The 26576-nt window shown below is 51.4% G+C and overlaps 1 protein-coding gene across 1 annotated transcript; it reads right to left on the bottom strand.

Annotated features, from left to right (window-relative positions):
- Nucleotides 1–1941: 1941 nt before the first annotated feature.
- Nucleotides 1942–26328, bottom strand: AIF1L (allograft inflammatory factor 1 like). Its single transcript, XM_034793650.1, has 6 exons — nucleotides 26158–26328; nucleotides 26013–26074; nucleotides 15538–15604; nucleotides 10328–10369; nucleotides 8094–8256; nucleotides 1942–5054 (listed from the first exon to the last, which is right to left on the bottom strand). The coding sequence occupies exons 1-6, from the start codon at nucleotides 26186–26188 to the stop codon at nucleotides 4967–4969; spliced, it is 453 nt and encodes a 150-aa protein (XP_034649541.1). The 5' UTR covers nucleotides 26189–26328; the 3' UTR covers nucleotides 1942–4966.
- Between the last annotated feature and the right edge of the window lie 248 nt (nucleotides 26329–26576).

Here is a 26576-nt window from a genome sequence, read left to right as displayed (position 1 = left end):
CAGTCTCAAATTATGGAGAGGTTAGTTAATGTGGCTTTATGGTTAGAGCTGAATTGCTTAATTCCATTTCTTCCCCTGCAGCATGTAACGCCCTTTGACTACATTAGCAATTACTATTATTTGGCAGTGGGATTATCAGACCCTTTAAACTAAGCTAAAAGTCTTGTCCCCCTGCTATAGTGTCAGACTAGATCAGGGGTGGGCAAACTTATTGGCCCGAGGCCCACAGTGGGGTTCCGCAACTGTATGGAGGGCCGGGTAGGGAAGGCTATGACTCCCCAAACAGCCTGGACCCCACCCCCTATCCACTCCCTCCCACTTCCTACTCCCCCCCCCCCAACCTCCACCCCATCCAACCACCCCTCCCTGTCCTTTGACTGCCCCCCAGGACTCCCTGCCCCTTATCCAACCCCCCCACCCCCTTACCTTGCTGCTCAGAGCGGCAGGAGCGTACAGCCTGGTTGGAGCCAGCCATTCCACCGTGCTGCCCAGCAGGAGCAGTGGGGCAGAGCACTGGTGGCATGGCGAGCTGAGGCTATGGGGGGAGGGAGACAGCAGGGGAGGGGCCAGGGGCTAGGCTCCCTGGCCGGAAGCTCAGGGGCTGGGCAGAGCAGTCCTGCAGGCCAGATATGGCCCACGGGCCATAGTTTGCCCACCTCTGAACTAGATAGACTAGAGGCATACACATAATAGCATTACTCAAGCAATCTATAGGAGACACCTGCCATTAGATCTCTGGGAAAAAGTTTAGGCTCCTTTTTTCACAGCTGAGGCCAATTTCACCACAGTTAGAAGCAGATATAACTCCATTAGCGTTGCCTTCAGTGGAGTTACATCCTCCTACACCCAAGTATCTAACTATAAAAAAAAGTTAAGCCTCCAGCCACCTACTGTCCACACAGTGATGGGAGAGAATTCCTTCCTGAGCACAGATGAACCTTATTACACTCCAAATCAGGAAACACATGCCTTCTACTGTCACCCAACACTAGAACAACATATCAAGGAGATTTTATCTATACTTGGGTCCCTTGTTTTGCTGAGGGGAACTGGAAAAGCAGTTTAGAGAGTGTGCAGGTGCAGTTGTAAGGTAATACAAGTGCATGTGTTTATATTACTCTAATGGGCATTTTAGAGCATACAAAACACCTTTAACTACTACTACTTAAAATATTTTCTCTCTAGATCAAGTGGTAAAACCCTATTTTGGTCAGGGGGAGCTGAAGGACAAAAGGTTCTAGTCACAACTCCACAGCTTTATGCAAGGATTAAATGTAATACTGTATTATCTGAAGCATGTAAGAATGTCACAACGTCTTCCAAGTGTAAACCTTCCCCCTTTTTAAAATGAACAATACATTCTTAACTTGCACTGGCCCCAGTGAGGCATATACATTCTTTAGAGAGGCTGTTGGCAAGGCCTCATCCCTGCTTCCGACTATGCTGGGGCAAAAGGGCATCACACAGCCTTCCTGGAAAGGAAATCCACCTGCCATCTCCTGGAACCATGAAGCTTGGTCCCTGCTTGGATGATTGATTATCTTTGGAGACCCAGACGGTTTAGCCAATCCATTGTAAAAGCGAGGGTGGAGAAGATCGGTCAGAAGAGTCTTGCTGCTCCTGCCAGACAGGTGTGCATGTCAAACAGTGACTCTGAAGCAAGCGAGCAGCCAGGAGGCAGCCTGAGAAGTATTTCATGAATGTTTGATATGAGAAAAACAAAACTTCCCTTGCAGTGTTTAACTCAAACATTGAAGCATTTGATCAGTTACTGACTTAAACGGTTTGCACCCATCTTATACTGATGTAATTTAAGTGCCTATTCAGGGATTTGCACCCTTTTAACTAAGTTGATTTAAAAAACGAAGTTTTAGTTTATCAGGAACAACTTGAGTTTAGACAAGGCTCTGGAGTAGCAACATTAAATACACTGATACTTCACAGAGTTTCAGAAGATTTATTTTCGGTCTGTACAAGTAGAGCTGTGCTGCCCTTATCTACAACATCTTTCTCCATTGCAGTTCTGAGTTCTCAGACAAACAAGAATAGCAAGACATTTTTTTTTAAAAGGGCAGCCTTTGGCAGGCGCAATAAGACAAGTTAGAATTCCAAACAATAAATTGGATATCTGTTTTTATTTAAGCCATGATTTAAAAAACACCACGAAGTTAAAAGCTGCCAAGGACAAAGGAAAAAAAGCCAGAGGGGGAGGGAAGAAACACGATAAGCAATGAAACCCCAGGGGCAAACAACTGGGTTCCAAGCGTTGTAAATACAGAGTACACCGCAATGCACACTTCAATGTCCAGAGCACAGTCCTGCTAGATCTAAGTTCTGGTATGCAGGGGAGTCTTTCCCCACCCCCAAAAGATCCCTGTTCCCATAAAAAAAAAAAATCACCTTTCATGTGCTTAATTTTAATCGCAGAGTAGTCCCATTGAAGTCAACTGACTCTGCATGAGAATAAATTCAAGCACATAGGAAGGAGTATGTTTGCAGGAGAAAGGTCTAATCTGGGAGGTTTTGAGGGCATCAACATAAACAAACAAACAGACTCATCCACAATTCTTTCTGGACTAGTTTAGGGACTCAGACTGGAGTCCCATTTCCTTCACCTACAGGTTCAGAACATCACAGGCTTTTTCTGTGAAATTCAAAGGCAAAAAAAAGCTGGGCTTGTTCTCCCACCACCCCCAACATTTTAGGTGCAAGATACAGCCAATTGAACTAGCTCTTAAAACAGGATTTATTCTAGGCAAGTGAACGGATTGGTCACTGGAGAAGAGGGAGGCTGCAAGCTTCAGAAGCCAGCCACTTATTCACATTACAAGGAAAACAAACCCAATATATTACGAAGTTTACATTTTAACTATATAAATATAAGCAGACAATGGATCAACAGCTTCTACCACAGACGACTTAACAGAATAGTTTCTCTAGCTTCTAAAAAGGAGATCACAGTTGCAAGGGCTTATTCCCCTTGGTCAAAGAGGGACCCTCCAGGGTGCTTGCTCTCTGTCTTGCACCATAGTCACAGATGGAAGTTTTTTGTTGTCTTCTGGTTGGAGGCCAGCGACTGATTACGAGGGCAATTCTTGCCTATTTTTAGTCTCATTGCTGGTATGAGCTCCTTTAAGTTACAGCTATGCAGGAATTCTTTAAGTTACTTGTGGATTCTTTAGTAGTTACCATATAAGCAAACATGTTCCTGCAGACAGCTTGAGAAGTACACTTAGGATTTAATCTTACACCTTGGGCAGGCAAAATACTGGTGGATGTCAGTGAGAATTTAGCCTGCCTTAGAACTGCAAGACAGAGTGGGAAATCTGGGCCTCATTAGAAAGTCAACGGCAAAATTCCCATTGATTTCAGTAGGGCCAGGATCTCACCCAGAGGCTTTAACAGGTCCAGACCCTCATGGATTTGCACCCTAGTTCAGGAAGACACATGCAAGGTGTAACTAACTCCAGCAAAATCTCAGCCACACTCCTGATCAACAACGAAAGGAAACAGAGTCCCAAAGAGCCATCCCAGTTCAGCACCAGATCCAGTGCATCCTGGAACTGGATGTTTTCCCAGGTCTGAATTAGTTCTACTGGGAGAGCCACTCATTAGCATGCGTTCAGTAAGGCCAGTTCTTTAGCTTAAAAAAGTGATCCTTAGAGGATTGACTTAAAGCTCCAGAAGACGCAGCACTGGGTATTTACTGGAGTGCAATGCACATAAGGGGAGCTAAGGAGAGCCAACAGAGTTTTACAGCGCTCCCTCGCCTCTCCTCTTAACCTAGAAGTTGCTCTGGTAGAACAGTAAGATGTAACTATCCAGCCCAACACCCAATGTCTCCTCAAACCCTGCCATGAGCTTCACAGGGCAGGAGGTCAAATCCCAGCAGTAAAACAGGGAGGTTCTGCATCATTCACAAAGCAATAGGCGCCATGAAAATAGAGGACGCCACACGGTACAGGAGAGCTGAGTGGAGCTTTTCCTCAGCCAGGACAGGTATCGATCTGTAACTGGGGTCCACTTTGGCTAGTGAAAAGGCAACAGAAATGGGACAGAGACGAGCGTCATAGGTGTTCTGGGGAAATTTAACAGCGGGCACTAGGCTCAGACCCAGCACTGTTGGGATAAATCAGAGGAGCAGATACTGGGACCTACTGTTCAGTGGGATGTGGGAGTATGTGGAGGGGGTCCAAGATTCCTTCTTCAGTGTCAGGCTCCAGGCCTCCAAGCCTCAGCAGTTACCTGCCCTTCTCCCAAAAGGCTAGCATCCCCCCACCATGTCCCCAAAGGGCTGTTCTCACCTGCCTGGGCAAGGACCTAGCCAGCCAGCCAGTCTCAAATGTTCATCCACCTTCCCATCCTAGTCTAGGAGAGCAGGCCACAACGGTGAAAGATTTACTTGCATTTGGCTGGAGAATTGCTGTTCAGGTTCAGTGGGAAAGGAACTAGTCAGAAGCTGTGAGGTGTAGGGTAGAGCTGAGAAGGCACTTTACTATCTGTGGCATGGCAGTACTCAACAGCAGCCACAGGGAACGCAGATAGTAAGTGGTGACTGGCAGCAAGGCCATATTAAGAACATACCAATTTCCCATGGGAGTGACGGGAAGATGCTCTGTGCCGAATGCAGATTCAGTATTTGATTCATTGTGGCTCAGGATCCACCTGTTCAGAAGGAGGCAGCCCTTTCTAGCAGAAAGATCTATGCTAGAGACCACAGAGAACGACCAGCAATTTCTCATTTTTGGTTTCATGTTTGCACTTTTGCTACAGATGAAACTGGCTAGGAGATGCAGCAAAGACAGCTACCTGTGGACTGGGGGGTCCCTGGGCTTCCCTTGTCATTCCTCTTCTAAGGCAGATTAGCTTCTATTACTAAGACTGACCAATGTAAAAGTAACAAAACAGGTAACCCTCCTTACAGACCACCATAGTGCTGACAGATTTGGCTCTCAGACTATTGCCTTCAGGGAAGACTGGCAATATCTCTCTCTGGAGGCGGGCCAGAAGGCTTTGGGGTGTTTTCATTGGCTTTTCCTTCAAACAGCATGACTCTGGAAAAAACAAACAGTCAGAAGCACGAATTAAGAAAACAGGTGCAAGTTTAACCCATCACCAGGATCAACAACATCTGCTGGAAAACAAGGTCTTGCTCCTACGCTAGAAAGTCTGGTAGTTGGACTGCAAAACTGGCTGTCAGGATTCCTGGGTTTTATTCCTAGCTCTGCCCCGACATACTTTGGGCAGTCTCTTCACCCTTCCACGTATCCATTTCCCTATGGAACAGAGATGTTCTGCATTGCACGGGAGTGTTGTGAGGCTCAATACATGCCAGCAAAGTGCTCAGAGATCCCCAGATGTTAGGCCTTATAGATGTGCAGAATAGTAACTTGTTTATGTTTTTATTGATCCACGCTAAACTGCAAAAAATATGGGTGTGCTATTTCCCCCATCGCCACCACTACTCTGTAGCCAGTAGGGGGCAGAATTGCCAACACAATACAAGATATCTCATTTTTGAAGTTGCCATAAAAGTTGTGCCTTGAATGCCACTTGCAAAGTCGCCCATTTGGTTCCCATCTGAGAGTGCAAGGAATTTGTGTGTTCACTTTAGGCAGCCACTTGAAGTTGATTGAGAACACATGGCAGACCACTGCTTCTAATACACTATGCCTACAGACATGTGCATTGACAGCATAACTAGCCACCCCCTGGAAACTACACTGTATGCACATTCAGAAGCAACAACAAGCAATCCACAGCGACTGTGTGCTGGACAAGGAAGAGGAGTGACTGCCGATTGGGTGGGGCAGTAATTGAAAAGAGAATCCAGAATGTTTTTTAACTGTCACTGCTTTATTCCTCCCTAAGTACTGTAGCCACTTAGCTGCTGCCAGCTGCTACCTCAGTTCGGTGGCTTTTGCTGGAACTGGAACTTTGCATTTACAATTGGAGCAGAAACTCAGCCCTGGCTTGAGGACAATGGGATGCTTGTTTGGGTGTCTGCTGAGAAGGGACCGGTCTCTATCTAAAACTAGTCATATTGGGGCAGAGGATGGAGAGTGTCAAACAGGCTTCAGCAGGGGAAGAAGGTTGCCAAGGGAACACCCATGAGCGTTTGTGGTAGGAGTCATGGGGGGAGGGATAGCTCAGTGGTTTGAGCATTGGCCTGCTAAACCCAGGGTTGTGAGGTCAATCCTTGAGGGGGCCATTTAGGGATTTGGGGCAAAAATCTGCCTGGGGATTGGTCCTGCTTTGAGCAGGGGGTTGGACTAGATGACCTCCTGAGGTCCCTTCCAACCCTGACATTATGTGATTCTATCATGACCAAATCCATCGCTGGAAGAGAAAACCCCAGAAATATCCTTCACTAACATGCTAACCAAGGGGAGAGGGGTGGTAAAGATTTTCACCACCATAAATACACAGCAGATTAGTGGCAATAGTTCTGCTGGCGTGGGGAACAAAATGATTCCCTTAACATCCACTTTGGAGAGCCAGTTGCACTGGAGGTATCCTTCAGAAACGGACGAGGGGCACAGAGGACCCCATCTATCCATCTTGGTTAAGCATAAAAGCAGTGCTAGCATGGTTGGTGGCCAAGAAAGGCAGAGAGGCTTTCGGAGGGTGGGGAAGGAGCCCGTAGACTCCACCCCATTGCAAGGAGCAGCCAAGCTGGTGCCCAGAAGCCATTTGTTACAACAGCAGCGCTTTCACCACCTTTGTCAGGAGGGCACAAAAGGCTGTGAGAAGCTTACATCAGTGGCTCATACCACAGTAGAAGTACCTCCCCTCCCCCGCATGCATTGCTTCAAACGTGCCTCCTCCACCCACTCCGATGCCAAGGGAACAAGGAAAGCCTTGGCACTCAGCAGGGGTGACTCTGGAATGGATGTGAGGAGATGGGATGGGGGATTCTGTACAAAGAGGCAAGTGACAGGAGCCTCCCAGCTTCTCTGCACTGTCGCTGAATTCCCAGTTCAGTGTGGATGCCTTTCAGACAGGAAAGCAAGAGGGAACCTACTGTCCTGCAAACCCGGACCAACTCAGGTGGGAGAGAGATGAGAGGACCTAATGCTACGCTAGCCTTTCCCCACCACCACAGTCTAGGGTTACAGCTGGACTGGGGCATGAGCATGAAAGGACCTGGGGAGCACCTGTGTGGACACACACCAAGTGAGTCACCCTCAGTCTGGGTACGAGGCTATGTCTATACTGCAATCACAGAGTGTGACTGCAGCTCACGTCGACGCAATCTAGCTAACTTGGCTACCGGTGCAGTGCATCATGGCAGCACAGGCTACAGTACAGGGCTAGCCCCGGGAGTAATGACCCACGGTTCCAGCCAGGCTTGGGCAACCCGTGCTGAGGCGCGTGGTGCCGTGGCTTCGTTTCTATCAGCACCCGAGCTAGCTAGATCAAGCTAGCTGGCGTACGTATACTCGAGCTGCAGTGACACCCCATGACAGATGTATTGTGACTGTGTGGTGCACCACCTAGGTGGGCTGTGAGATGGGCCACATGCTCAACCATGCAAATGGCCGAGTACTCCAGAGTACTGCGCCCTGTGTGCTTGGGAGCTGCTTTAACCCTGCCATGTCAATGCAGGAGGGAGCCTCTTCCCGACACACCAGGCACCTCTGTAGTGCATTCCTGGCAGCATGAGGTGGTGACAGACCTAGGACAGCCCTACCCCAGGACCTGGCCACATTGTCTAGCTTTGGAAGGTAGATTGAAAGCAAACAGGGCCTGGAGCCACCACAACATCAGCCCCCTCCCCACACTACATAATCCCCCCCTCAGGCTCAGCCCTCACCCTGCCTGGACTCCGACTCCCCCCCAGTGACTCCCGGCTCCTTTCATCCTTGAGATGCCCCTCTGCTCATTGCCTTCCAGAGATGTTCTTCATCCTTTCTCCATTCAGGCTTCCCAGCCTGTCTAGGACACATGGGTTCTTGCTCCATCTTTGCCCCTCGGGGGCATGCAGAACAGCCCCTGCCTCCTGCTGCACCTGGCCCCCGAACCCCCAAAGCATGGAGCTCAGATCCCAGCATCACATCCTTCGTCTGCCCCCCGGCCCCTCCGACACTCACAATTTAAGGACGGCGGAGCGCTTGCCAAGCATCACGTTGACGAAGTCCTGGTAAGAGATGGTTTCGCTAACCCCTCCAGTCACTTCAGAGATCATCTTCTTCAGCTCTAAGTGCGTCTTCGGAGCCCCCAGTTTCTCCATCATCCTTTTGACAGACATCAGATCTGCAAGAGGAAGAGCCAGAGCGCCAATGCCAGGAATGGTGGCAGCGGGAGACAGTGCAGTACTGAACGTGACTAATAAGCCTTTGGGATACAGGGCATTTACATTAATGACTCAGTCCTCCTCACCCGTTCAATTACAAGCTGAGCGTGCTCAATGGACAACTTCGAGCTCCAAAACAAGCCCTCCAGCAAAACCTAAGCTGATCATGGCCACTTTACCTCACGTTTCCAAGGTATAAAATAAAAAATATGCAGGAGAGATCCCTTGCAGCCCCATGCTGCTCTCGCAAAAGTCAGGGCCGACCATCAGCAGGAGAAAGGTACCATAGAAACCAAGAATTACAGATATTTTTCCTTTGGGTGATGTCTAAGTTCATTTAGTTAGCAAACAAGTATTGGTGGCATCCATACTATTATACCTGTGTGCCTCAAATACTAGTGAATTCAGCCTCCTGTTAGAATCTACCACTCTCTCTCTCTCTCTGTCTCTCTTCTGCCCTGGCCCCACAACATTGCTCTGGAAGCGTACAGGGACCATAACTGGCTAGGGATTATCCTGAGGTAAAACATAAGCCGGCCCCCATCATAAACCCGAGCACAGAGGTTGTGCCAAGGTGGGAGGAAGCTGCAAGACAGACAGCTAAGGGCTGCTCCGACTTATGCCGGGGCCAGTGGCCCTGGAGCAGCGCAGGGCTAAGGTGGTATAATGCCACCTTTGCAGCCCCTCCCCCTGGGTTTTGACTTTTGAGGTGCAGCCCTTTGAAGCACAGCATGGGATCAAACCCCTCACTTCCAATCCTAACCCTGCCACTGACTGTGTGTGTGATCCGAACTAATCATGGCACCTGTGCCTGTTTCCCCATCCCTACCCTATTGTGAGTAGAGATGAGGGTCTCTGGATTCCAATTCTCCTGAAGTGTAGGAGAAAAGCCGGGGTGAGGGAAGAGGGGGAGGGAGAGAGAGAGAAGCACCAATATTAAAGAAACCAAGCCAGACCCAAACAGGCCCCTTGGAAGTGGTGCTAAAACCCCACCCTCAGGCAGAGTCTGAGGCAATTTCCTTCAGATTGTTCTCACTTGAACAATGAGCTGCAGGCTCCTTTCCTCCTCCTAACCAGCACCAGGATTAGGAGCCAGGTCTCCTTCTCCCTCCCCGCCCACCAGGGACACTGGATCAGCTGTGGCTGGCAGGGAACTCACGAGACAGACACAGTGAATACACTGTGCTTTGGGGAAGTTAGAAGCAGGGAGGGGCCCCAAGGCAAAACCCAGGACCCAAATCCTGAACATTGCAGAAGTCTGGATCTGGACACTGTGGCTTGGCCTCATCTCTTTTCAGCTGCCAGGTCCTGTCCTTGGGAAAGAGCAAGATAGCACCAATACCAGATGTGAGAAAAGCCTTCCTTAAAAAACCCTAAGCTGGGAGATCTCAGCAGATGCAAACAGAAAACTGGGTCACCTCCAAAGCCTAGACCTCATTTTACAGAAGTCTGGGGGACAGCCCCTTCTCCCACTAAAGAAAGTCTGGAGGTGGGCAAGGACAAGCGAGCTTTGGTTTTGGGTGGAAACCTGGGGGCTGCGCCTGGTTTCAACCTCAAACCAAGCAAAGCCCTGATGCTGCAGGCTCATCCAAGCACAAAACCCTGTCTAGGAATCCATGGCGCTTCCTGATACTTACTGAGAGAGAACCATGAGGAAAGAAGAGTCCAGAACGGAAAGAGAAGCAAGAGGGCTGAGCAGAGATCCAGGAGAAAGAGGGGAGCTTGGGACTAAGAGCAGAGAGATGTCTAATGCTTGAAGCAGGCAAGGAGAGACCCAGAGAAAGAGAAAGACCTGGACATGTGAGGACAGCGTCAGTCTCTCAGAAGCCAAGTGACAGAGTAAAGGTTCCATAGGACCAGGCTAGAAATCTGGGGGGGAGCAGCCCTTGGACTCTTTATCAGCACCTGGAAATAGAGTTTGAGAGAGAAGTAGCAGCCCTGGTTTTATGCTTTGCAGTCCCAGTGTCTGCCCCAACAGACCACTCTCCTTCTGGCCCAGCAACAAGAGGTGTTCCTCAAGGGGTCACTCACCTATCTCGCCTTGGTTATTCAGGTCAAACTCCATGTATTTCTCTGAAAGAGACACACAGAAGGGAGTTAGCAAATCAGAGCAGCTTCAGCAGGATCCCAGGGCAGCTCCTTCCATATCCCAGCTGAGGTAGAGGACAGCACTGAGTGGCACTGCTCCATGGCTGGCACAGGGGCTAGATCACCAAGAGGATGCAATGAAGCACACAGGGTGGTTATACTGGAATGGCTCATTTGCCCAGCTAGTCTGGCACCATGTGACTCCTCAGAAGCTGTCAACAACGAAGCCTTTCAGAGGAAGGCAAAAAAAAAAAAAAACACCACACCCCAAAATGCCCGACAGTTGTACTATTCCGTGTGAGTAGGGAAGGAAGCAAGATGGTGAGGCCTAGTGGATACAGCACTGAGCTGGGAGTCAGGAGACCTGACTTCTAGTCCTGGTTCTGCAATGATCTATTATGGGACCTTAGGAAAGTTATTTTTCTCTGTCCCTGCGTCTCCCCTCCCACCTGAGAGCCCTCTGTCTAGTCAGACAGTAAAGTCTTCAGGTCAGGCAATGTGTCTGACTGTGTATGTACAGCACCTAGCACAATGGGGCCTTGATCTCAGCTGGGGGGCCTCCAAGTGCTACTGGAATACAAAGAGTGATGTGCCTAATACCACCATGGGGTGGTCACACAGGGACACAAATGCCCAAGCTCTTGGCTTTAGTGCCCTGCCTGGGCTCTAAAGCTCAGTAACGTCTCCAGTTGCGGTTCCTTTCCTACAGGGAAGCCAAAGAAAGAGACATGGTACAGAGCAGTGGCCAGTGGCAGATCAAGGTAGCGAGATACGGATGAGGACATGGTGGTATGAAGGAGGGATTTAGATCAATACAGCATTGCACAGGTAAAGGGATGGGTTTTCCCCAATTGCTTAGGTCTGATTTCTTGATGAACGGTAACTTGGAAGGGGCACTGCTCCACTGGGTGGGGTAACCTGTCCATGGGATTCAGAGGGAGATGAGAGGGGCAGGCAGGCCTGCCCATGTCATGAATTCATCACCTCTTCTAGGCACAGTGTCTCTTACTGGATAATGCTCTTCAAGAAATTTTTAGCCCCACCACTTAGAGGCGGCACCATCACCAGAGAGAGACCAGCCATTAGCAACCATTACACAATGTGGACTGAATAGATTTTCAAAGAGTACATTTTTTTAAAAAAAACTTTGAGGCATCACATCTATTACCAGCAGAGACACGTCTTTCAGAATTTGCCGATCCACGTGAGACATTATATACGACATGAGCGAGAACTGAGCAAGGGGTTTTGCAATTGAACCTGAACTTCAGGTCACATAAAGGGGCTTTGAAGATACAAAAGCCTTTTTGATGGACTAAGAACCAATTAGGCCAAACGCCAGTTCAGAGGTGCCAATTAGTGCCACAGCCCCCCATTCAGAACTGTGACAGGGTCACCCTTGGGTGAATGCATAGTGCTCGTTAATGCTAATTGGAGCTCCGTGCATGCCATGCATCTGGGCAACACGTACCACGCATTAGTGATTGCATGCTAGGATGAACTGTGTATTTTCCACACTGGGTAGTGCAGCAGGCCTGTATCTCCTCATGTGACAGACAGCCTTGCTGTATTTTACTTGGCTGATCTGGTTTCTAGGATAGATGGATGACTGGTTTGATGTGGTAAATAATCCTGTTTCCTGAAAGATCAGTGCAGGGTAGATATATTGGGCCACAAATTCTTTGATTCAGCCCCAAGCTGTCAGCCAATTAGTCACTGGACGGTTGAATGACAGCCTTCAATCTGGATTTAAACATGAAGGCACAATAGGCAGGGATGGTTGGAAAGCCAGTGAGGGGAGAAATTGTGTCCTTTAACACACCGAAAGCATCCAGAGAGTCAAGACAGTGTACAACTTGGGATGGCTTACTGCACAGAAAACTGGGTATTTACTTTTCTGAAAACGCCTTTTTGGCACTTGTTATAATGAGCTAGCTATTGTGTATATGCACCATTGTCCTCTAGCAGCTAGAATCAGAACTCATCTGTACGTCTATGGCCCTATACTGCTAACCTCTAAAAGGAGATTCTCCTTGAGCTCAAGTGGTAGGAGTCTGTTTTGGGTCAGAAGGTTCTGTTGCTGCTGGCAACTTGAAATTCCAAGTTGCTACAGTGTGCAGCATGGGAATAATTGAAGACTAAGAGGGCTACGGATTCGTTACAATAACTTTCTATTATGAAAAACAGCCTATGTCCAATACCATTTGTGTTGCTACCACGTAGTTAGTTCCATGAGCGTTCCCATTACGCGGTGCGTTATTCCTGGTGGGAAGAGGCTGTGTTATTGCGTCCTCATGCCAGCAAAGCCCCTGGCCGGATGCTAGATACTGCTCATTATTAATCAGCATCATTTCAGAGTATTAGAGGGGTAGCCGTGTTAGTCTGTATCCACAAAAGACTTGTAAGGTAACTCCCTTCTCTTCATGTGTCAGTATATTTATACCTGCATCTGAAATTTTCACTCCATGCATCTGAAGAAGTGGGTTTTTTACCCACGAAAGCTTATGCCCAAATAAATCTGTTAGTTTTTAAGGTGCCACCCGAACTCCTCGTTATTTCAGAGTATTCTTGTCCTTTACAGTAACCGGCTCAGTACGACGCTCCTAGATGACAAAGCTACATTCCTCTGCTCCTTCGCTCTAAGCAATACCCTGATAACATTGTGGTGGGCACTATATTAAGACATTCCCTCTCTTCTCCATCTTATTTTTGTAACATTAAGCAAGGTCATTTATAGCAGCACAGGGAAGTCCCAGCTCAATCACAGTATTTCCCTGTTCTACAGGCAAATTGCAGTTTAATTGCTCATGGTGCCATGTCCTTGTTCTACCAGCAACAGGTAAATAGCTGCCTCTGTTTACATACCCTGAGCTGAGCCACAGGGCAGAGAGGCCTAACCAAATCTAGGTCAGGGCATGATGCTAGAACTGCCTCTCCGGCTCAGCAACAGAGGACCGACTACAGGAGAGAATTTCCACCTTGACAAATGCCTCATCAACAAGCCACCTTTCATCCTGGGCTGCAGCCAATGGGCTTGTAGGGGGAATAGCTTGTGACTGGCATGTGGGCCCGAGGTACAGAGAGTAGCAAGGGAGTAGGACAGCAGCTCTTGGGATGAGAGGCAGGTTTAATTCTCTACTCAGAGCGCCCTCCTTTGTGGCTCTGAGTTACGTGGCCAGGCCCAAGCACTGGGATCAGTCATCCCAGCATATGAATCTGAAACGTGTCCCCCACTGCGTGTCTGCTGTGTGCAGTGTGTGTGTTGTTTTCTCTATTCCTCTGAGGAAGTTTGACAGGCAGCGCAGAGAACAGAGGAGGCTTTATACCACGGCACTCCAAGCCTGAGCCTACACGTTCAGGTTTCCCTTTCATCCCATGCTGCCGGGATTCAATGGGGTGAAATCCTGCCCTGCTAACCCCAGCGCATTCACACAAACACCGATTCTGCACAGGGGCTCCTGAGACTCTCTGGCTCAGCTGGGCGAGGGGGGACGCACAATGGGCCGATTGTTGGGAGAAGCTGGAGGAGGTGTTGGCGGCAGGGAGCGGGACTCCCACAGAACAGGCCATGGAGACAAATGCACGAGGCGGGGGGAGGAGATGCCGAGGGCTCCTGTTACAGGGAGTTCTGCGGCTGCAACCCACAGTCACAATGTTTGAAGAAAGCCCAATTCAGAGGGAAAATAATTCAGGGTTTCAGCAAAAATGGGAGGAGAGGCAGGTGGTGGGGAGGGAGAACATGGGGAAATAGGAGACATTCAGTTCCCTCACTCTCTGCTGGGAAAGGCACCAGCCAGCACCCTCTAGGACTGACATCAAAGCCAAAAGCAGCCAATGCCTGGAATGGAAGCAGGTTAGGCAGCTGCCCCGGGGCCCCTATTGATGGGCCCTTATTTGCTGAGGAGCCCTGCTAGAGGACAGACAACCAAGGGGCGCATGACACAGAGGGCATGTTTTCCCAGGGCTCCCCAGGAGGAGGGGCAGGGTATTTAAGGGTTTGTCTACACTGCAGCTGGAAGGTGCGATTCCCAGTGCGGGGAGCCAGACTTGGACTAGCTCTGCTCGGCATGGGCTGTGGCTCAGGTTAGCCACTGGAGCTCGGATCCAGGGAATCAGGCAGTCTTGGAGCCTGGTGGCTAGCCTGAGCCACCAGACATGCCGCTATTTTTGGTGTGCTAGCTCGAATGGAGCTAGAATGAGTCTGTCTACCCACACTGGGAATCCCCCTCCCAGCTGCAACACAGACATCCCCCAACTGCCTGTTGAGAAACACAGGCAGCCAAGACAGCTCAGCTTGAAACTTTCCCCACCCATAATGGGCCCAAACCCCGCACCCAGACAGCCCCACATGCAGAGCCATGCTTTGTGCTGCCCTCTTCCCCGTTAAAAAAAACAAACAAAACAAAGGGAAAAACCCGTCATTTTAGGCCTGAACCAAAACCCCAGAGCAGCCAACATTCCAGATCTAGAAACACAAGAGTTTTAGGTGGAAAATGAAGATAGGGGCACATCTCTGAACTCCATCAATATGGACTGGACTAGGAGAAGGGGTTTGGGAGAGAATGGGTTGGGCTGGATGGCGATCTATATTGTGTTAGGAAAGACCATAGGGACAAGTGGCCCAAACAGGGATCCCAAGACTCCCCCAATTTTGAGGAAGTTTGGAGCCCAACTTTGTAGCAGAGGCTTCTACTCACTTGTCTAATCAATCTAGGTGCTTATGTGGCTACAGTCACTGTATTAGCTCAGTACCACCTAGGATCTATTGAAATACAGGATGAGAAAGGAAGGAGAAAGTAAGACCTTGCCTGCCCTGGAAGATTCTGTACTTATTTTTCAAGCAATGCCACAGCCATTGCTAACCTGGCAGCTGCTGGAAAACAGGAACACATGTTTGAGTGCAGAGCTGCCCTTAGAGGAGTAACTGTTTTGCCACAGGGGGTGTGTGTGTGTGTAGACTCATGGTGGGAAAACGAAGTCACAGTGAAGGTTAGTGCTTAGTCTGAAACGTGAGGAGACTGATCTCAGTTTAGTCACTCTTATCTCTTCTGGCAGCTAGTTCTACAGTCTGGCTGGTCCCAGCTCCTGGGAAAGGCTACCCTTGGCACACAGAGTAAAGTGAAAGGGGACAGAGAGCGGCAGCTGAGTCTCACCTTTGAACACCGCGAGCTTCTCCTCTAGATCTTCTTCATCGCTGAACTTGGGGTCACAGAGAAATTCCTAATAGGGGCAAAAAAGTACCAAAGGTTAAAAACACAAGACAAAGCTCCTCAAACCTCCCAAGGAAAGTCTAAGATGGAGTGTGTGTTTGACTATATATACACCCAAGAGGGGAATTAACTGCCAAAAGTAAAAAACAGATGCTGTTTACAAAGCTGAGCAGTATCAGTGCCAGGAGAGATCTAAAATGGGTCAATTCCTCCCCTCACCCCATATGGACTGAACTAGGAGAAGGGGTTGGGCTGGATGGTGATCCTAGAGAACCAAGAGGGAATCACAGTGCCTGGAGATTTCTTAATGACAACACCTTCATTACACCAGCAACTCCAGAGCTGTTCTAGTGGCAATACCGGGGGATTCCCTTCAGTTCTGTCCATAGGTGGACACTAACAGCGTTCCTGATATAGCCATATAGAGTCTGGGGTAGCAGATGAGAGACTCCAACCCCCTAACCTCCCTCTCCTGAGGTCTATGCATACACACCAATGGCTTTTGGTTCTTTAGAGCTGGCACAGTTCTCTCAGCGCTTTGAAGCTCCTGGATTCACTGAAGAGGATGTGGTGCACATTGGATACTGAGTTAAGAGGACCTTTTACATCCAAAGCGAGACACAGCTACTGCCTCTGATGCACTGAGGCAGGAAACAGGTTCCCCTGAGTGCTGGAGAAGTGGCTCACCCACTTGCAGATGTCTCCAGTCTCCACTGTCATCATCTCACGGCTTTATTATTAAAGTGCCTTAGCACTGCAAGGTGAAGAGCCTGGAGCTCCAGCACAGAGCAGGATCTGGACAGCAAGCCCCACCACTGTGCCCCTCCAGCGAACCTCTGCTGGCAATATACTCCCTGCAGCTGCAAACTGCATAGTCTTCCTCTTCATTTCCAGGCTCCCACGTCCACCCAACGTCCAGGAATGTAGTCACTTGGTCCGTGTTCAGCATTCTTCTCTGCAGCAATCATTCACAGCTGCTGTTTATTTTTTGCTTGTATGGGGCAAGGACCCTCCAAGGGATTGAGGGGCAGTGGGCGGAGGCCGCTGCACACTCCATGCATGCGTTGCAGACACAGACTGCGTAGCCATGAATGGGTGTGGCAGAAGCAGCCCCTGGCCTTAGGGTATTGGGATGCCCAGTCATCACTAACATGAATGGAAACTTGCATGTTCTCTCCTACAACCCTGCCTGACACATCCTTTATTGCTAACAAAATAGGAACCAGGCACCCAGACCCCCGAGGTGGCTCAGAAAGTCTCAGTCTACAGCTCTGGGACCATCAGATGCTGACTCAGCCATCTCTAGTCTGGAGATTTTAGGGCTTTAAGTACATTTGAGTCCCAGTATTCATAGATTCACTGCTTCCAAAGAAACAGTGCACCCCAGCTTCCCTGTTACACCTCTGATCATTGCTCTGCTTAACACACAGCTCTTAGCTAGGTTTATAGTGAAATCCAGTAAAAGTCTATTTAACAAAGTATAAAGGTTCAAGGGATAGCAAGTAGAAATACTGGAAGTGGAAAGTTACATATAAAACAAAAATCAGAACATACATTCGACAACCTAGATTTACTGCACTAGTTACTGTCACATCTTCTAGAGCAAATCTCAGCCCAAATCCTCTCCGCATTTTACAGCCAGGTTTGGCTGTGATCTTCCACTCGTGAGACAACTCATGCTATCAGCTTGCACCCCTCCCAAGGAAAGATCCAGGGTCGACCTACCTCTGTGGCCCATTTTAACCCAACAACCCATTGGGTTTACTTGTAAGCAGGGTCCCCTCCTGCTGTTTATTTCTTCCTGCAAATTCCCTCTCGAAGATTTCTGCAATGTCTCGATTAGCATTTGGCTCAGGATGCAAACCAGCCTCCATTATAAGACACACAACACACAGGTGACCGGACACGTTACCCCCCATGCCGTACGAATGTTAGAAGTTTGTCCCCTCCTGGTCACCTGCCTTAAGGACATAATTCTCAGCATAGAAACCTAGTTCCTTCAATATCACCCGTACACACTTTTCACTGTGATTAAGGTCACCAGGTGGCAGCTGGCTTTCAATAGAGACTGCACATGCCACCCTTTAGTGAATTATTATGCACATATCCAACCCAGCAGAGACCTGTAAAACTCTATGCATTCCTGTGCCCTCTGCCAATTGGCACCAAGAGGTCCCTGGATCAAACTGGGGAAACCCCCAAATATACTGCTGGCTCCGCCCCAGCACAACACCGACCAAGAGCCCATCCACATGATTCAATTGCAGTCATTTAAAAAAAAAAAAAAAAATCCTACCATAATGGCCTCCTCCCTCTCAGAGCCCATCCCATCCCCGCTCTGTACAAACACCTCCTGGCATTCTTACTTATAGCACAGAGATGGGCCTGGATCAGCACACTAGCTCTTACACAGCGCTTTTCATCAGTGCCTCTCCAAGCAGGTCAGTATCGTCATCCCCACCCAACGACTGGAAAACTGAGGTACAGAGTGGTGAAGTCTGGACCCAAATCTGCATTCTGCTAAATAGCCCCATCTCTAATAGGGTCCCCCTCTCAACTCTTGCTAATTAATTAGCTATTGCTTAATATACCTCTCGAAGGGGCTCAAATTGTATGGTGATGAGCACAGTGTAAGAACCAGCACAGAACAGAATGACGTCCCTTAGCTCTGGTCTCTCAAGCAACCTCAGACAGCTCTGCTTTGTAAAAGCCCCTCACTAAATAGTTCAGTCATGTTACCGCTGGCTCACTCTCTCACCACTAGTTAGCCCCATTCTCATCAGGTTCTCCTCATGCCTGTTCCATTTACCCCCACCCCTGCTCCCAACCGTGCTCTCTGCAACTGAACCTGACCTTTCTTTACTGTGACCAGATCTGAACACTGCTCTAAAGGTGGCAACAGCACAGAATCCTTAGGCTTGTGTAACATACACTGCCCGATACAACCTAGTGTGGCATTAGCATCTGTTACCACTACAGCACAGCAATTCGAGAATTTAAACAGCTGGTCTAAACAACGCACCCAGATCCTTCCCCTCCCCCACGTAAGCCAGTCTGGCTTCCTTTGAGCCATACTTAAATAGAAAAAACGATCCAGCTAAGACTATCGCTCTCCAGTTCACCACTATGTTCAGCCCTGGAACCCAGCTGAAAGCGCAAGGGGAGTTTTGGGCGGCAGAAGGCCATTGCTCAAGGTGGAATTCAGCCAGGTCATCAGGATTAGCATTCTCTACGTAGAGATAGGTAGCTCTCAGGGGAGCTGTGATAGACACAGGTGGTCATGGCCTTGGGTTCGTATCTCAGAGCTCCAGCAGCACACTATCTGCATGCACCATCTGGCCCACCCTACGTAGAGCTCATGGGACATGGTGGCAGACTCACAGGCTGCAGAGTGAACCTGTGTTGGGAAGGAGGGAGGGTTATTATGGGTATAAACAATCTCTGTAGAAGTGACCCGTCTAACATCACAAGAGGAGGGAGTGGAAAAGCCAGTACAGAACCAGGGCCTGACTCCCAGTCCCACGACTTACCTGCTGGACCATGCTGAGCAGAGCAGTGGGTATACTTTTCTCCCAGAATGGAGGGGTGGTGAGAAAGAAGAGGCATTTAGGATGGGAGGACACCAACTCCTGCTGCCCTAGGCCAGCTACAATTTGCCAGGGCAGGTGCCCAGATGCTCCAGTCACGTGACATACAAGAGCAGGTGGCACTGACCCAGCAGGTATTCAGCTATCTTGATGTCAACAGCCAGTTCTCTTGGTACAAGAAGTCACTTGGGGGGTGGGGGGCAGAATGCATTTCATCCATCGGCCGGGGACGAGAGTCACAGCCCAGCAACCCTCACGGGGCCTGGTCTGGAATGTGCAAAGCAACAAGGAAGACATTTCAAATGGAAACATTCCACCCTCACTGTATACAATTCCTGTTTGTTGCCACTGCGATAAGAACAACAGGCATTAACAATATCACAGAGGAATTCCACCCCCAGGGGCTGGCGACTCGGGCTCTGCTCTAGCAGTTAAGATTGCTCCCAGATCCCTCTGCCGGGGCTACAGCTTTTAGGGGCATAGTTGTCTATCTAGCATCCTTATTATTAAGCAGAACTGCACAAATGAGACACATGAGTGCACAGATTAGATGGAGTTACTCTTGGCTAGAGGTCATCTTCTTTAGGCCTATGGACTCGGATGCACAAGCCCTCTCTATCTGCTATACAACTGGGGTAGCAAGAGCACAGACCTCCTCAGCCCCGCCCCGCTAACACACCTGGACCTTTCAGGGTATGGAGGTATGATTGCAGCACATGGAGAGGTACCTGAGCTAGCTAGTTCAGGAACCAAGAGCAGTAAAGCCACCGCAGCATGCACTGCACAAGCCTGCCCAGGACCCTGGGTGCGTACTTGGGTGGCTAGCTCTTGCGGAAGTCCATGCTGCCGTGGCTTCACCACTATTGGTACCTAAGTGAAATCAAACCTACGCATGCTGCAATCACACCTCCAACTGCAGTGAAGACATACCCCTCATGAGGGACAGGCCAATCTACCTACAGCGTTTGTAGAGCGCCCATCATCGGGCCTGTCTCCAAGGAGGCCATTGAATTCTTAGGCTCTGCTGAGACTGCCCCTTGAAGCGGGGACCTCAACTGGGGCATTTTTGTGATGCGAGCACCTTGTTCCTGGAAAACTGATAGAGACCATTCCTTTCCCACTGGCCAAAGCTATTGGATAAGGGTAAAGTTTGCGTTGCTGCTGATCTGTACTGATTAGACCAGGCACCTGCAGATCAAAGTCCCCAAACCAGTCCCTTAAGACAGAGAGAAACGCGTTGGAAAGGAGTGTCTTCAATGCCCTTTGGCAGTCAGGAGGCAGCAGTGGGGAGTGGCTTCCTGCCAGAGATCCTTATCCACACAGGAGTCGGGAGAGTGCTAAGAGCAGCATTTCAGCTTCTGACAGCCAGGGCGAGCTGAGTCCAGAGGGGACCAGCTGTTAGCTTCCCAGGTGGTATCCCTGACTGTTCTTCCCAAGCCTACCAGGGAGTCAGGATACATGCTCCTAACAGATCTCTATCCTGCTTAAATGAGCTTGTTTGCAGCCCTGGGGATTTTGAAGGCTGGAAAGTCCCTTCAGAAAGTCTGAGAAAGTTTCTCCTTTTCCATATACGGTCCCAGCTGGCTCGAGGGTGACCCCGCCATGCCATCCGCACAGCCTGGTATGCCAGCTATGTTACAGTTGGGAGGTTCTGGAGAGGTTCGAATTTCTGCAGTTGCACAGCTAATCAGATTTTTAAAAAAGCAAAACACAACTCCCCCCACCTCACTCTCAGTGAAGAGAGGAAGTACAGAGGCTGGTCAAGAAGAGCAGTTTACTGCCCACAGCTGTCCCAGCCCATTAATCCCTCAGTATTTGCAGGCTGTTTCATGCAGCAGTTGTGTGCACAGAACATGCATCCCTAACATTCAGGTCAGCACACCCTACCACTCAGGCCCAAGAAAGGTGTTACAGTTGGGAGGGAGAAGCCAGCAAGGGCATTAACAAGTAGCTCTCCAAGGAAATCCTAGGGAAATCAAAGCTTGTTGCATTTCTGACACCCAGAGCTCCCTACAAGGAGACTCCTGCCGCAGAATGAGGGTGGCACAAGTCATAAGAACGTTCCCACTCAGTGCAATGGGCCGAAACTGCCACAGCTCAAAGGACAAGACCACATCCCCTGCACAGGGCCTAGGCTTGGACCATGCCCCTATGCGGTAAAAATATGGACAGTTTTGCTCCTGCCCCAAGATGCAAGTGGGACTATTGAGCCTGTTGTAATCCCTCCCCCCGCGGTCAGTGAATTCAGGGCCCCTTCCCTTGAAAGGACAGTGTTGGTATAGGAACAGTGTCAGTCTCCTGGTCCTTTGCACTTCCAGCTGTGACAGGTAGAGAGCAGAATGTAGCTCTTTCCTCAGCCTTCTTAGCCCCAAATCTCACAGTTGCCCTTGGATATCAGGCAGTGCTAGAACTGACCCCAAACTCTCTAGTCTCCACATCTCCCAGTGGTGTAAGCTGTCCTGGTATGTCACTCCTAAATCACCCCCATCAGACACTGTCTCCACCTCTCCTCTGCCAGGTGCTTTCTTATTCAGGCCTCTCACTTGTTCAAGTCCTCTCCAATTCCCGCCTCCGTAAGTCCCAACTCGACACGGCTCAGTCAGCCCAAGAGATCCTGGCGACTCTCATCCATATCCAGACGAGAAACCCACCAAGTGCAATACGTTGGCACATGGTGAGAGCAAGAGATTGGGATTGGGGCACCTCAGTTCTATTCCAGGTTATGCCACTGGCTTGCTGTGACCTTGGGCAAGTCACTTCCCCTCTGCGTCTCAGTTTCTCCACCTGTAACATGGAACTGACGCTGCCCCATCCCCATGGGGGTTGGGAAGGTTCATCAGCCTTTTCAAGTGCTTTGAGATGCTCAGATTGAAGGTGCTGGCTTGGATGAGCTCCAGATGTCACCCTCCTCCCTGAAGTTTCACTGGTTTTTGTCGTTCTCAGAATCCATTACACGCCCCCACAGCCTTTGAGAACTTCATGGACATGCACCTTCACCCCACACCATCTTCTCTTCCTAGCCTTCAGCCCACTCCTTATGGGCCTCCTGACAGGTGGAGCAGCAGGAAGTCTGGTAAAGTGCCAAAGCCACCTGGAATTAACCCGGCCAGCCTCCTATCGCCAGCACTTACCATCCCAACTCCTCTTCCTCCATGAAACACCTCCCCTGAGAGAGTAAGGCACTTACTGTTCATGGCACAGGCAGGGAGGACAGGAGAGAGGTGGGGGGGAGGGAGGCAGAAGATGGACCCATCTTGTAACCTACTCTCTGGGACAGAAGAAGGTTTCCCGCTCCAGCCCAGGGGCCTCCTCTGTACTGCACCAGGGAAAGGGACCTCATCCAGCCCTCGTACCCAGGGCATTTACCCTAACGGTCCTGTGCACCCTCTAATCCTTGATTTGCTGTTCCTCCCTCCAGCCCCCTGCCAAGGTCTGCAGGACGTCCAGCGGCTCCAGCACCGAGCTCACCCACTGGCTACACAGAGAGCAGAGAAAAGACCCAAGTCAGCATTCACAAGAGGCAGAAACTCTGCACGCCTGGGAGAGGAAATCGGAACAGCTCGGTACAGGCTGGGGTGAAAGTTGAAAGCCCTTCCCGAGAACAATAGCTCCTATTCTTCCCAGGGCGCGCTCCTGCAGGGACCGTTATGGCAGCTGGCCACAAAGCATCCACTGGCACACAACGGTCCTTGGCACAAGCCCAGCCCTTACCCCCCACACACACACGATTCCAATCCTCACGCTGCGGTGAGGAAGGGGAAGAGCCCCCTAGCTAGGGGGTTGCTGTCGGGAGACAGCCCCTGTGTAGATCCAGTTTTGCTGCGCTGCAATCTCCTGCCCTAACCCCCACCGGCTCTGCTGCAGCAGAAGCGCTCCTCCAAGGGCCATTGGCTGTGCGGGTGTAAGCAGGACCCCAGGGCCATTAACGCTGCCTGCTCCGGCTGGTGGGACCTGCGTTTCCTAGTGCCACGCTGGGATGCCCAGTGCCACGGAAGGAATAGTTTCAGTCACCCCACGGCCCACTAGAACTCTGCTCCCTCCTCGGGCTCCCAGCCAAACGCCAGCCAGCTTCGTAGGGGTTCAACTTGCAAAGATGCAATAAGATCTCAGCCCCAGGTAGCTTCATTCATCTCAGCCCCTTCATTCTGGCTGCCTCCCCCGGGCAGTGGTGAGCAGCACGTGACCCCTGGGCTGGGGGCGTGCCGCTCTCTGGAGCTGGTAGAATCCAGGGGCACTGCAGAGGTAACGGGCCTAAGTTCCAGGGCAGAGCACAATGGGGCCTAACTCATAAAGTGCCTGCTTGGCACCAGCCACATGCCTACCTGGCACCAGCCATGTGCCCAGCACAGGTGAGATCAGGCCAGATGAGGGTGCAGGGAACCCATTGAAGGAGAGAAAAAGGCACCTCCACCCCATCCCTCCCACTGAATGCATCTCTGCAAGACGCGTCTGATCTCTCAGCTCTCTGAGATCAGCCTCCTGAAGGCATTCCTCTGCCTCAGCACCCCCTGCTCAGGGACCACAGGGCACAACGCTAGACTCACGGCTAGTGGCTGTCCTGCCCCAGCCACCCATTCCCGCCCCACACCAGACCAACCTCCACCCCAGGTTCAAGCCAGCTCCATTCCTTCCTTGCCGCCACACCCCCGCCCTCTTCTCAGGCCAGCCACACTCCCTGCCCAGGGCCAGCACCGCTGTTGTTTATGGGTGTGACCTGCCGGGGAAGCATTACTACATACCTCAGGGTTTGCTGCAGCCCCTGTTGAAGTCACAGCGGCACTGAGGTCTGTGAGGAAGAGGGGTGTTTACACTTGCTTTGCCTGCAGGGGCCCCTCTGCTAGGGTCCTGTTCAGTCTGGTTGGATTATTCAAACATAACCTCAGACCTGAGCTATGCAACTAGGACAGGAGTGGGGAGCTGCTGGGAAGGGACCAGGATTTAATCCACCAAGCCAAGAGTAAGGACAGGCCTGGCCGCGCATTCCCCACCATCCTGCCAGTTGGTCCCATGATGCATGAACCTTGGCCAGCCTGCAGAACACACCCCAGGGCTCTGAGAGGCTCAAAGGGGCAGCTCTGTTTTGTGGGGCCCTCTGCACTTCGGATGGACACTTCCCCATCCTGCTCTATGGCAGGCTTGGGAGACACCCTCCTTCACCAGTCTGGGAGTTTCCGTGGTCTCTGAAGATCCCCTACGTGAGCTGGGAAATGGAACGGAAGCACTCTGAAGGGCAGCTAGGCAGCTCACTCACTACCATGGCCCTCTAATACCAGGGTCCCAGAGCAAGCTCGGGCGTGGGGATTGGGGCTCTACTTGCTGGGGCAGGACTGGGTCCCTAGAGCCATGACAGTAGGTCAGCAGGTCTATTCCCATTTGGGGCTGGGGGAAGCAAGCCAGACACCAGACAGGAGACAGTTACATGAAGAACCCAGTTGGAATTAAGATTAACTAGGGCCTGGCCCCACAGAGACTCCAGTCTTTCCACACACCCCACCTCAAACACTGCCCCTTCATAGACCCCTCCTGGCAGCCAACACTCCAACTCTGATCTCCATCCAGCCCCCCCGCACATGGATTCTCCCCCCCCCGCCTCCTTTCCCTGCAAACGCCTTCATCTTCCCCTCCCAGCTCTTTAGACAGACCCTTAGTTCACACCGACTTCTCGCTGCTTTTGGGCTTTGAGCTCAAGGATTCAGCTTTAACCAGCTCCTAACCATTTCAATCTGCTCCACAAGTGAGACAAAACAGGGCACAAGCCAAGCCATGTACACTGGGAGACACCCAGGCTGGGGCTGCAGACAGCTCTCTCCACTGGGCACAGGCAGGGAGGGGTCTTGCTTGCAGCCCAGTTTAGGAGCTGGAGGGCTTTAGTGACACCCTTGGAAAGGTTGGAGTGGGAGGGTGAGAGGGAAGAGCAGGACTGAGACAGATCTGGGAACTTCACTCCCCGACGCCTGGTGCAACGCCATCAACTGTGGTCACCCTGGCTGGCACAAGGCGCCTTAACCGACTGTGCGTGTCTGATTGCTGCGTCAAGCTGAGAGTCTGATGGGGGAGGGAGAAAGGGGGCTTGTGCGGATTTCAAACTTTTCAGCAAAGAAACACAAAAGCATCCATCCTTACCCCTACCACGCTGGCCCCCACCTAGCACGGCTCATTGGATGAGCTCAGGGCTGGAGAGAGGCACATTAGAATTGCTTTAGAAGGAGGCTCTTCAGCAGATTTTACTAGCGAGAGGAGTAACTGAGGTGGGGGAGAATGTCCCAGTGGGTAGAGCCCTGAACTGGAGTTCAGGCTTTTCCACCCCAACTTTGGCAAGTCCGTGCCTCAGTTTCCCCAGAGGTCAGCTGCGGCGAGCTGGGCCCTGCCTGGCAGGGAGTGTGATAGGGGTGGTGCAAACACCTAGACACACCTATGCCCCCGAAACACACACACAAGCCAAGATGTGGCCCCTTTCTCCAGCTCGCACGTGGGAGACCTGGGCTGGAAGCAGGTTCAGCCGCGGGCGCCGCCGAAGTCGGTCAGAAATCGAAGAGCAGAAACTTCTGGCTCCCGTCAGCCACGTGGAGCTGCGGGGCCGCCTGCCCCGGCCACAGCCGGGGGGAGAGGAGCGGAGCAGAGGCGGCCGGGACCACACTCCCCCAGCCCCCTTCCCTGGCAAACCCGCACAGAGAGGGGAGAGCGCTTCCCCCGCCGCCCCAGGCTCCCCCCACAGCCCCTTCGCAAGCCAGCTCCCCAGCCCGGGGGGCGATAGACCAGCCCCCCGCGCACCCAGCTCCGGGAGGAGACGCCGCTTCTCCAGCCCCCGCCCCACGCCGGCTCGCCCCCTACCTTGTTGATCTCCTCCAGCCGCCCCTCCTGCTGCGCTCTCCGCTGCCCGTAGGCTTTGCCTCCTGCGCCGGGAAGAGAGGGGCATTAGCGGGGTGGGGCGGGGGGCCCGGAGGCGCAGCAGGTGCCGGGCTCGGGGCGCGCTTACCTTGGAAGCGGCTGTTGAGGGTCACGGCCATGCTGAGCTGCCCCCGAGCCCTCCCGCCGGCCGGCCGGGCTGCACTGCGGAGCGGGACGGGCTGCGAGCCGCTGGCGGAGCCCGGAGCGGAAGGGCCGCCCAGCCCCTCTTGAGCGCAGCCATTCACCAAGCGGGGCCCCGGTGACTCAGCGGCCCCTCTGCTGGAAGAGGCAAAAGCATGCACCGGCCAGGCACTGCCCGCCTCAGCCCGGCAGGGGTTAACCCTTCCCTTGCCTCTCTCCCCCGCCCCTCTCCCTGGACTCGGTTCTGCAGAGCGCCCGCGCCGAGCACTGGGAAGGGGACAGGGCTACAGCCAGCCCGAGGCTCAGGCCCTGCCAGCCGCCTGCTTGTCAGGAGCTGCCTCGGCTGCAGGGGCTCATAACGTCGGC

This window comes from Trachemys scripta, chromosome 17 (assembly GCF_013100865.1).
Source record: "Trachemys scripta elegans isolate TJP31775 chromosome 17, CAS_Tse_1.0, whole genome shotgun sequence".
Taxonomy (NCBI): Eukaryota; Metazoa; Chordata; order Testudines; family Emydidae; genus Trachemys; species Trachemys scripta.
Note: the sequence above shows the minus strand (reverse complement) of the source record. Positions and strands in the feature narration are given on the sequence as shown.

Coding starts and splice junctions, on each gene's coding strand:
- AIF1L (XM_034793650.1), bottom strand. CDS start 26,188: ATGGCCGTGACCCTCAACAGCCGCTTCCAAG. Junction 8,257..10,327: donor GAATAACCAAGGCGAGATAG/GTGAGTGACCCC, acceptor TTCCTCTTGCAG/ATCTGATGTCTGTCAAAAGG. Junction 5,055..8,093: donor CGCTCCGCCGTCCTTAAATT/GTGAGTGTCGGA, acceptor TGTTTTTTCCAG/AGTCATGCTGTTTGAAGGAA.